The following is an 11,388-nucleotide window of genomic DNA, read 5'->3' as shown; positions in this document are numbered from 1 at the left end:
TGAAAACAGCTTTTGTGTAGCCTGTAAAATTATATTTTATTAATCCAGAGAAAATAATCCCTGATGATGATCTCAGGGTTGGCTTGAATTTGGAGAATCGTCCATTGTTTTCTTTTTAAGAAACTGTTAAAGGAATTTGTAAAAAAAAAAAAAAAAATCATATCTCCAACTACAGACATCCATCCTGTAAACTTTTCCACAGGTTGTTTAACTCCACAGCGCAGTGTATTGCTGTGTATTACTCTTTCTGTCTCCGGTGAAAAAATGTTAGTGGACTTGGTTCTCACGTGACCACACAGCCACGAAAAATTAGCAGCTCTGTGCAGACCACATAAGAAGGATGCTGCCCTGTGTACAGAAAATCCCTCCCCACAAAGGCAATATTAGTGCGAGTTGCACAAAAGTGTTAGATGGTTAAGAGTCTGATTTAAGAACTTTTCCACAGGGGCCAGTCTTAGGTAAATAAAAGGCAGAGTTGGAGCTCTTCTCGCTGCTCCTGGATGGCTCTGCCTCAGTGGTGCTGATGAGGGACGACGCGAGTCGCTACTCTACCACGCCCCGCCCTCATTGAGAGAGCGGGGATAACAGTGATGCAAGGCATGCCTCTGAGAAGCCTGCAACCGATTCACAGAGACCGGACCAGGATGGACTACTCCTCATTTACAAGTCTGCATATGTTCCTCACCGCTCAGCTGCACATTTTGGTTTGAGCGCATTTTCAGCCTTAAACTCTCTTGAGCTGCTTCTTTTTCCATTTTTGTTTTCTATTTATTTGATGGTTTTGGACCCAAAAACTCGTAGTTTTTCATACTACAAATGCTTCGCCTACCAGTCTCGCTTTGCATGTGGGTATAACCGTTTTGGGTTTTTTTTTTCAATCTGCGTCCAGGTGCTTAAAGAGAAGTGGTTGCACAGGAGATAGTATTTCAATTATCTTTTTCCTTTCCAAAAATTCCTCTTTATCTCCTGGAAGCTCATCCACTATATTTATTCCACAATGGCTGATGCCAACGCTGAATGCAATATCAAGGTGTTGTGTCGATTTCGTCCGCTGAACCAGTCCGAAATTCTTCGGGGAGATAAGTTCATCCCAATATTTCAAAGAGAAGACACCGTCATCCTCGGGGTAAGTTATTTCTAACGATTCCTTATTTTTTGGCACCTTTTCATGCAGTGGATGGACGCTGGGGGTTACACTTATCACCCTACACTAGCGTCAGATACTGGCCAGACTGAAGACTGGAAGCTTAAGGGCTTTTGACAGGGATCAAACTAAGTGTTGCCTCCATCACTACTATCGATATTACGATTAGCATACCGCACCATTTAGTTGTGTGCTGCTGCTCTGCAAGGTTTTCAAAAAATCTAACAGCAGATCAAGTCTAGAAAAAAAAAGTCTATAAATCAAAAAATGAAGAACTGCCATTCAAAATTCATGCTTGCAGATTATTTGGCAGTACCTGCTTGTTTTTCAGTCCAAAGTCATTAAACTCCCCATAACCATGGTCATCTCTGAAATATATCCGGACCCCACCTTTGTGATCCCTCTCAGTTTCAATGCTCTTTCTTTAAACTGGTTTGCTGGATTTTGGTTGGGTAACCTGCAGGATTGATTGATTGATCCCCCGCTGATGTAGGTGTAGTCAGATTTTAATGCATTGGTGAATTACCAGGTCCTGCAAATCTAATGAGAGCCATAATTATGCTCCGTTGGTTGCTTCTGATCAGTAAATGGATTTTGGCCTTATTTCAATACAAAATGAAAAAAGGACGGTGATTACTGTCAGTGCTCATGAGCAGTAATAGAAACGAACCAAGCTATAGAAGATTCAGCCTGATGGATGTGTACCTGAGGCTGAGGTTAACAGTGTGAGTGTGATCCCACAGCAGTGACATTTTAGCTGAATTAATTGAATGCAGGGGGAACGACTGGAGTGTGAATCGTGCACATGTGAGCCAAGGCTAACATGCAGGCACACATACATCTATAAAGGAATTGTTGTGTATGCAGAAATTGACATGCATGCATTTAGCAGATTATGCACATTAGACATACATTTCACACACAAAGAGAGAGTGGGAGCGAAACCCACACCCTTTAGGCCTGAGGGTTGACTTCAAGTAATGACTGGGATGGCAGAAAATTCCTATCAGCTTACTTTATTGTCTCTCTCGCACACAAACGTACACTAAACCACAGCTTTGTGGGGTTGATATCCCTACATGATTGTCTTATCTTGGTTGACGACGTCCCCAGCATACTGAATTATCACTGTCTCATGTCCATATTATTATGAGGAATATGTGGATGGCGGTTTGACGTATAGCAGCTTGAAATCTTAGATTCTCTCATTAATCATGGCAACTGTATTTAACTGCATTTTGGACGTGTTGGAGGAGAGTTGGAGAATAAAAACGTAATTCTGAAGTTATTAGAAATGGTGTTATTCAGTTATTTAGATTTTACAGAAAAGTGTTGGATCACTAAATTGAATTATGTGTCAAACTGAGGAAACTCATGCAGTTTGATATTTATTTACCTGCTGTTCCTGCTGTTGCCTGAAACTGTTTGTGTGGAAATGAAGAATATATCACTGGTTAAGTGTGATCTGTCACAGGAAATAAACTGCTGTTGTTTCCTGTCAGTACGTATGGCAGCAGGAAGCTTCAAAAGAATAACGTTGATAACTTCTGGAAACAGAAGCAGGATGTTGTCTACTTGTATATCAAGTCATTTTTGTGTACTGACTGCCTTTCGCTTTCCCTCTTTTCAGATGAATGTAGTCAGAAAAGCGTGAGTGCGGTTTTCATCTTTGTGAATGTAATCACTTTGGAGGCGTGTGTATGTAAGAGGTTTTTGGATGTGTAAATGTGCTCAGCATTTGTATTTTCCTTCTAGTATGAGGAAGTTATAAAAGAATATGTCTCCTGGTATTTGAAATGTTGTCACATTGGATCTGTATTTAAAAGTACAACAGGAAAGCTCGCAAGCTGTAAGGACCCAGAAGGAACAAGTTAATGCTCACATTGTGATGCTTGATAAAAACTGGGCTGTGTGATGGCTGCACATTTGTCTGCTCGAGGAAGGCTTCTTCTGGAACTTGTTAACTGAAGTAGGCAGTATTTGAGTTATTGAGTGATGGTTCATCTGCACCTTAGTGGCAGCCAGGAGGAGACTTGAAAAGATTAAAGATTGCAGAAAATAGTGTGCTGATTTGCTCTGAGCTCACGAGGGAACATCTCTGGGGTCTCAACACTCGAGTTATAATGTCTGACCACAAGCGCAAAAACACTGCACAAAATAAACAAATTTTTTTTTATAAATGTTCAACGAACAAGATAACTGCAACAATCTAGTTGCCACCTGTGGGTGCATGACCAGTCATTTTGGAGTCTGACTGGAGGCAGACATTTGGCAACCATGTCATGAGGTTCCCTATGCCTTGTGGGGGTTTTCCTGCACAAACCCTTTTAGGAAAAGGGCTTTTGTAGATTTGCTGCTTGGACTCAAATAAATGTTCATTTGTTTTGTGACAATACTTGTGACAATAATTCAAACAAGGATTATTTCAAGATGGCAGCTCATAAATTCAACCTGCCAGTCACAAACATTTCTTCTATCAAAGATTACATCATCTCGATTGGATGATAATTGAGTTCTGCTGTGAAAGTTTCCTGTCCCCAGTAGACATGAAGCAGCATTAGCATTCAGCATGAGATGTGCGTCTGGCCACCTGATGAATTTTCAGTGTTTGTGTCTCCACCGTCCTTTTTGCACTAATCACTTCTCAGTTTTCCTCATAATGGCCAATTCTGTTAGTTTGCTGCTGCTCAGGTGCATGTCAATCTTTGTATTTGGAGCAGCTAGAGCAGAAACCCTTATATACAGCATCCGTTTCACATCATCAGTGCAGAATTAATTTAATTTCTCTACTTCTGTGTGGTTTTATAAGCAGATCTGCACATAATAAAGTTGTGGCAGACAGGCTTCTTAGCAGCTCCTTGAAGCGCATTACCAACATCATTTTTCACTTGCCTTTCCCATTCTAATAACAAAAGCTGTCCTCCACTGGTGTGATACAGAAAATAAATAAGATTATTGATATTTTTCTCTCAGGTCTTTTTTCATCATCACATTCATGACTACCTGTAGAGCCCAGCAGGGTTCTGTGGCATGTGTGACAGTAATAATTTCTCAGCCTGTACTGCTTCAAGGCACGGCCTTTGTGTTTGTTCCACAGTGGAGTGACACAGCTGTCTCTCGTATTTCACCGTCTGCAATAATGCAGTGTCACAGGGCCAGATTGTCCCTCCTAATCTTCTGGCAGGCAAAAACGACCGCCACGATGAATCATGCTTTCAGTTCGATAAATAAATAAATGATCAGAGAGACTTCAGTGGCAGCAAGATATGGAGTTATTTTCCTTACTTGTTCTCTGCTGCTGAAATATAGATGTTACATGTAATTTCTATATGAGGTGTCTATGCGCTAAGTTTATTAAAAATGGAGTGTGTTCTTTAAAGCATCATGCCAGTAGCAAGGTAAGATAATAAGAATCATGTTATAGATCTGTATGAAATCCATTTTATTTCAGACCTCCACTATTCATGACATATTTCTAATATATAGTATTGCACCTAAGCTGCAACAGCTTTCAGAGCCTAGCTGGCGCTCCAGAGAATAAAAAAGCATACATTTCTTTGCCTTTGGCCAAAATGAAATGAATAAACAAAACGTGTGCTTTTCATTGGGATGCCACTGTTTTAAAAACATTTTGAGCTTCTGAGCTTATTTTAACTTACGTGGTAAGGGTAAGGGAGGATGACAACCCTTCTTAAAGCTGATGTCCTTTCTCATCATTCAAGTATTCATAAGTCCTATGAAGAGGAAAGTATATCCTCTTCATTGTAAAGTTTTATGTTGTAAACATTAGAAAAAAAGTCTTCATCAGGTCTTAAAATGAGGTAAATACAACCTCATATGGCCAAGAACAAATGACGCTATCACTATTTATTTAACATAAACAAAGCCAAAATGCAAAAGCAGTGTGAAAAAAACTAGGTACACCCCAAGCACGTAGAAGCATCTTCAGTAATAACTCAAAGTAGTCATTTTCTATATGTTGTCAGTCTCTCACATTGTTGTGGGTAAGTTTTCTACCATTATCTATCACAACATTGCTCGTGTTCATTGAGGTCTGCAGGTATTCGTTTATGCTCAGCTCTCTTAAGGTCCACCACAGCATTACAATTGTTGAAGGCTGGACTTCGACTGCATCGCAACAACACCTTGATTACTTTCTTTTTCAGTGTCTCTTCTGTAGATTTCAGCTGTTTGGGATTGTTGTCTTGTTGCATGATCCAGTTTCAGCCAAGCTTTAGCTATCAGACAGATGGCCTCACATTTGACTAAGATATTTTGGTATACAGGGGAGTTCATAGTCGACTCAATGACTGAAAGGTGTCCAGGTCCTGTGGTTACAAAACAAGCCCAAATCCTCACTCCTCCACCAATGTGCTTGACAGGTCGTATGACGGGTTTGAGCTGATTGGCTGTGTTTGGTTTTCACTAAATGTGCTGCTGTGCATTATGATCAAATGTCTCCACTTTGGTCTCGTCTGTCCAAAGGACTTACTGCCATGTTCATTTTAGAGAGTAGAGGCTTTCTCCTGGTAACTCTTCCAAACAAGCCATACTTATTCAATCTTTTTCTAATTGTACTGTAACTGAACTTTAATATTTAACTTGCAAACTGAAGGTAGTGGAGTCTGAGATGTAACTCTTGGGGTTTTTGCAGTTTCTCTGATTACTGCACAGTTTAATCGAAGGGTAAACATGCTGGGACATCCACTTCAGGGAAGATTGGCAACTATAGTGAATATTTTCCACTTAATATGTGAATAATATGACATTGTGTTGACACACATTTGAATGCTCCAAACGAGCAAATCTGTTAAGCCTCTAAAAACTTCTGTAATTGCTGATGATCAATTAATCAAATGCATTTGATTAGCAGTACTTGACTGCCACATCATCTCTTAATTCTTGTGAGGGCAGTACAGATTTACTTGTTTGTTACACACTGCTTCTTGATTTGGTTTTATTAAAAAGGATTTTTGTTCAGTAAATAATGACACGTTGTAATATGTCATGTTATTGTTCCTCTGAAGCTGTATGTATCTTTTTGTGAGTGAATAAGAGGAAAAATCTCCACAATGGATTTACTTTGGAAGGTCTCTTTGAGTACAAGTAAATGTGTCTTTGCAATTCTGCATCCCCTTTTTATCTTTGTCCATACCTGTAAAGACTGTAGATACATTTGAATGAGTCAGTATGAGAGAAGGGTTGGCCTCACTTGTTTACAGAAAAAAAGAAGATAAGTCTTCTTTCACTGGTTACTAAGTGTATGTAAACTGTATGCTGAATGGCCTAAACTCAACACTGACCAGCCCCATCATCACATGCTGCTTGATTTATATTGTTTTTTGTTGACCATGACAGATAGGGGAAATGCAATGAAGTGAGCCAATCCGTCAATGCTAGTGAACCCATCTGAGATGTGTGTAATAAAAAAAATATTGATTTCCCTATTTTCTGCACTCCATTTATAATTACATGGATTATCTATCAATAGCTGCTGCTCATGCACATGCTTACAAGTTGTCCCGAGTAGCTGCATTGGCAGCTGCTTTCATAGCTGTCAAGTACCTGTATGTTCATGAATTAAGAATTATCAGTCTTGTACAAGGTTATTTAGTCATTAAACTCGCAGTTGGCATTTTAGCTTTGCTTTTTTTCACAGGTGGTTATTGTTTCTTAAATCTTTTCCTGAATTCTGTGTGAATAAATTTGAGCCTGTGTTACTGCACTAAATAGGCGTGTAATGTAGTTAGAAAGTCGCTCGACTACTTATTAGCAGCCACTTAGTCTCTAAGATGTCCATGATTTCTGATGGGCTGCAGCTCTTTTCCCATCGTTCCGCTGAGAGGTGACTCTCTTTTCATCTCCTCTCTCTGTCTTCATTATGTGCTGAGGTAGAAAATAGGAGGGGAAAACAGCTGCTGTTGAAACAAACTGTTGAGAATGCATGTCGGGCGACATGCTAAGTCCTCTATCTGTCTCTTACCTTTTGTTACTTATAGTTCTACTGGAGCTGTTTCACCCCAAGGATATGCCATTGCACTAGCTTTTACTGTCTGCAAAACAAACAGAATCACAAATGCAGGTCCAGGGGCTCCCCTGCTCTCCTGCCCCTGTACACACTTTAGTGCTCTAATTCTATCACTGCAGAGCACACACCCTATCCAATTAGGCATTGTAAAGGGATTGCAGTGTATGGTCTGGGTCTTCACTCATTTCTCGTGTTGGTTGTGGAGCGTCAGAGCTGCTTCATTTTGATATCACACCTCTCCTTCTCCCCCTTTGTCACCTCTGTTTCTGTTCTCTTCCTCAGGATATTCATCACTGTAGTTTTCTCTGTGTAAAGCTATATTTCATGGTGGAACAAGAAAAACTCATTCCCTAATGACTCAGCAGCGATTTTGGGAAGAAGTGTGAGAGGAAGCTCAGGCCTGTCTGTCATCTTGTTAATTTTGGTGGAGGCTGCAAGCAGGTTTTAATAATGTCAAATGCCAAACAGGAGCCCCAATATTACTGGCCCATTAAACTTTGGCGTTTACTCTACACTGCCTTAATACTTGAGGATGTATGAAATGACATTCAAATGATTTCTTTAGACATCATAATTATCACCTGTGCTGTATGGCTGTATTAAATCTATTTTATAATGTTGTAGATCTCAACTAACTACCAACAAGGACTGCCGGCTGTCCCACTCATATGTTATACTGGCAGCAATTTAGAAAGCAGCCACACTCAACGTAAAATGAGCTGCCAGCCCATATTTATTTTTGCTCAGTTTGCAGGAGTGTCATGGTTAGATAAGCTCATGCTGGTTCGTTAACATCCCCCACCCCCCATTTCTGTTTCTTTATGACAGAAGTGAGCTGTGACTACACCAGGCTTTTAGCTCTGGGGCGTGTAATGGACCATCCTCTTCCAATTAGTCATGGCCTTGCTCGGGATCCTGCTTGGTCCTTGTGTCTGCCCTCAGCATCTCTGGGCAGCACATCATATATGACCACACATGCTCACACACGTGTTTCCACATCCAAAGACCCAGGGCAGTTGATGCTACATTTGCTTGTTAATAAGAGAAACAAGGAAATCCAAAGGAGAGAAATGGAGCATTTTGGTCTTCTGGATGCCCAAGATTTCTCTTTCCTTTAATTAATCATGTGTCAGTTAATTGAACTGACATTTGACAGCACAGACATCCAGCTTTGCTTTAAAGACATTTTCACTTGCTGTTTTTGATTGACGGTAATCTAATTTTCCCTGATTTTAGGATTTCAGTCAAGCTGCAATAGATAAAAGAGAATTGGAAAATCTTGGCAAACACACATTTCAGGTTATATTAAATCGTTTCCTGGCCCTGGAGTGGCCCGATCTGTCACTAGTTGTGGTGGTGTTACAGAAAAAGAAAAAACAATATTAACCATGTTGTTTATTAATACAGAAAATTCAAATAGTTGCCCAGTTCTGGTACTTAGATTGCTCCATTTTCAAACCTGCCAATGCCCCCCACCACCTCCCTGTCTCCCTCCACAGCTCCACTGAGCTTGGTAATTGCTTCCAGCACAAACAAGTTGGTAGAAAAGTGTGTTCAAGTTGCAGCATCTCTACAGCTTCTTTCATACTGCCCTTTCATCGTCTAATTTATTATTCATTCTCTCCCACATGTGGTTATTAACAGGGCTCCTACTAATGGTGTCATGCAGATCGTTGGCATACTTGCTGGATTACTGCATGTGTCTTTCTCTTTAGCTCCTGAGGACCAGTCATAGTATTAAGTATTCATAGTATTGGATTCAGATTTAATTTGAAGTGAGCACAATGACCACAGAAGACCCCTTTTCAATTTGGCAGAATTAGAGCTTTCTCCAGTTGTTTCATTATAACATTGCGGCATAGCTTTTAAATCAGACCGTGATTACTGGCCAAAGTTCTGTCAATACCTTTGGCTCATGGAGTTCTTTACCAATTCAATTACTGGTAGAGCATACTCAATGACTCAGTTAAGAGATTTCTTACTTAACAAGAAGAAGGAGGCATTAGTGGTGTGTTTCTGTGCAATATTTTTCTCCTCCCAAATTATACAGTGTGTCCGTTCCTTAGAAACATATGTGACGAATTTAGCACTGCCTTTTCCCTAAGAGTTATTAAGTGCTGATTGAATTATCTCACACAGTCTGAGCAGTATTAATACTGATGTACAACGATTTTTCCAGCTAAGCTTTCTCAATGAAAAATAAAATTCCTCAAATGTTAAATGCTAAATGTTTTTGGCTTTTCACTTGGTACACCGAAGCACCGCAGACAGAGACAAAGCTGCTGTCAGGAAGCATCTTGTATCGTGTATGAATTCATTTTGACTGCATTTACATGAATGCAGGTTGAGTTGAAAGCTGGTGGCTGAAGGCTGAAAAAGAGAGAGCAAGTGTGAGGCAAAAGAGCTTAATTATTTCTTTTGACATCAAAAATTCCCTCTGAAGGGAAGGACAGCTATTGTCTGGGCTCTCTGCTTTCTCAGATTGTGTAATCGAAGCTCTTTGTTCCAGACTGAGGTCGCTGATGTCCCAATTTATGTTGGATTTCTTCATCAAAGTTCATTCTGTTTTTTTGTAATTCTATAAGATAAATAAACTGAAAGTGCATGGAGGCTGAGGGTGCCATCAAATGTGACACTGCAGGAAAATACTGGAATATCTCAAAGATTATGAGGTGTCAAAGTTGTCTGTGACAAGTGTTTGCGCTCTTCCTTTTGTACGTAACCTTCTTTCTCTCTTTCTATTTCTCACAGTAGCTGCATTTCCGCTCTTTTTGAGCAAGGTATTTTTTTCTTGTGCTTTGTCATCCCAGGTTGCCCTTGGCTTTTTTCTTTGTTGTCTGCTGTATCTTTTTTTCCACCATGAAGAGAGTAGGGTTGGGATTTTTCTGTAACTTAGAGCCGATTTGATACCCAAGTTTGAATGCAGATAGCAAAATTATTAAATGAGCCTGAAAACAAATTTAAGCCTGCTGTATGAAACATCTATGTTTCTTGTATTAGACGTCTGAGCCACAGTTACCAGTAGACTTTCGTGTTTTTGAAAATAAGCAGGAGTACAACTTTGCCCGAGTAAATTTTGTTGCGTTTACTTGGGTGTGTTCTTCATCTGCTGAGGGATATTGCTGTAATTTTTTGTATTTGTAAAGGAAATGTTAATGCTAGACAATGTCAGAACAAGCCATTTTCTTTTTAAATGTCTTTTCTCACAGAGATTTAGAAAAATCAGTATCATGGCAGTGCTTTTTAAAAAAAAAAATATTATAATAGCCTTTTCCTGTGGAGGAGCCAATCAGCTGATATTGGATGAAAAAGCAGCACTACATTCTGAACAGGTTCCCAGTGCATAACAGGGGTAACAGAGCACATTTATGCTCACACCTACAGCTATTCTAGAAACCAGTTAGTCCAAAATACATGTCTTTGGACTGTGGGAGAAAACCCATAAAGCTCTGGGAGAGCAAGTAGTCTCCAAATGCAAAGGCCCAAAAACTGAGAAAGAAGAAAGAAGAAAGCTGAGAAAATTGAAAAGATTCAAATTGAGAAGAATAGGATTCAAACTGAACAGCAATTTGAGGCCAGCCTGTACTATTTTAGCTTCCAATACTCTGTGCTACCAAAGCCTTTAGAAGATGACAGGCAGGTCAAGCTGTGGTGTGTGTTTGAGTACATTAATATACAACGAAGTGCATTGTTTTCCAAATACGTTCAATGTTGCAAAATATTTGCTTAAATATCTTTAGCCTGTCATTCTTTTGTTGGCTGTTCTTCATCTCTCTCTATCATTTCTGTCATTTTCTCTTGACATTTTAGTTCATCTGTCACAATTTGCATTCCAGTAATGTACTCAGTCTTACTGTCCACAACTTAATGTTGATGGCATTGCAAATTGCTGTTGGGAGACAGCTGTTTCAATTGTTTTCTGAATAAAGCCAAATCTTCTCATTTCTCATTTTGCACATCCTCAATCCCTCTCTTCAGCTCACTTTTCAGTTCCTCCCACAGGAGATGCCAATAGTAAAGTAATAGGCTGAATATGACGCGTGGAACAGCTGCATCATCTGTCCGCTGTTTCCTCACAGCTTGCTGCTGTTTAATAATCACACGAGTAATAGCAGTACATGAAAAATTAGGTATATGCTTTCAATTCAATTTACAATATGGCGGTAATGTGAACATATGACACACGTTCTAAATGGTCTGCCTGTGCATCCTCAGG

General features: G+C 39.8%; 1 protein-coding gene across 7 annotated transcripts in view; it reads left to right on the top strand.

Moving 5' to 3' along the window:
- Window positions 1-607: 607 nt before the first annotated feature.
- Window positions 608-11,388, top strand: part of kif5ab (kinesin family member 5A, b) — a 72,299-nt gene continuing 61,518 nt past the window's right edge. For all 7 annotated transcript variants that reach the window (XM_075461440.1, XM_075461442.1, XM_075461441.1 and 4 more), the window contains exon 1: window positions 608-1,126. In XM_075461440.1, coding sequence (XP_075317555.1) covers window positions 998-1,126 — 129 coding nt within the window. In that variant the 5' untranslated portion in view covers window positions 608-997. The remainder of the gene's footprint in view (window positions 1,127-11,388) is intronic.

The sequence above is a fragment of the Odontesthes bonariensis genome, chromosome 3 (genome assembly GCF_027942865.1).
Source record: "Odontesthes bonariensis isolate fOdoBon6 chromosome 3, fOdoBon6.hap1, whole genome shotgun sequence".
Taxonomy (NCBI): domain Eukaryota; kingdom Metazoa; phylum Chordata; class Actinopteri; order Atheriniformes; family Atherinopsidae; genus Odontesthes; species Odontesthes bonariensis.
Note: the sequence above shows the minus strand (reverse complement) of the source record. Positions and strands in the feature narration are given on the sequence as shown.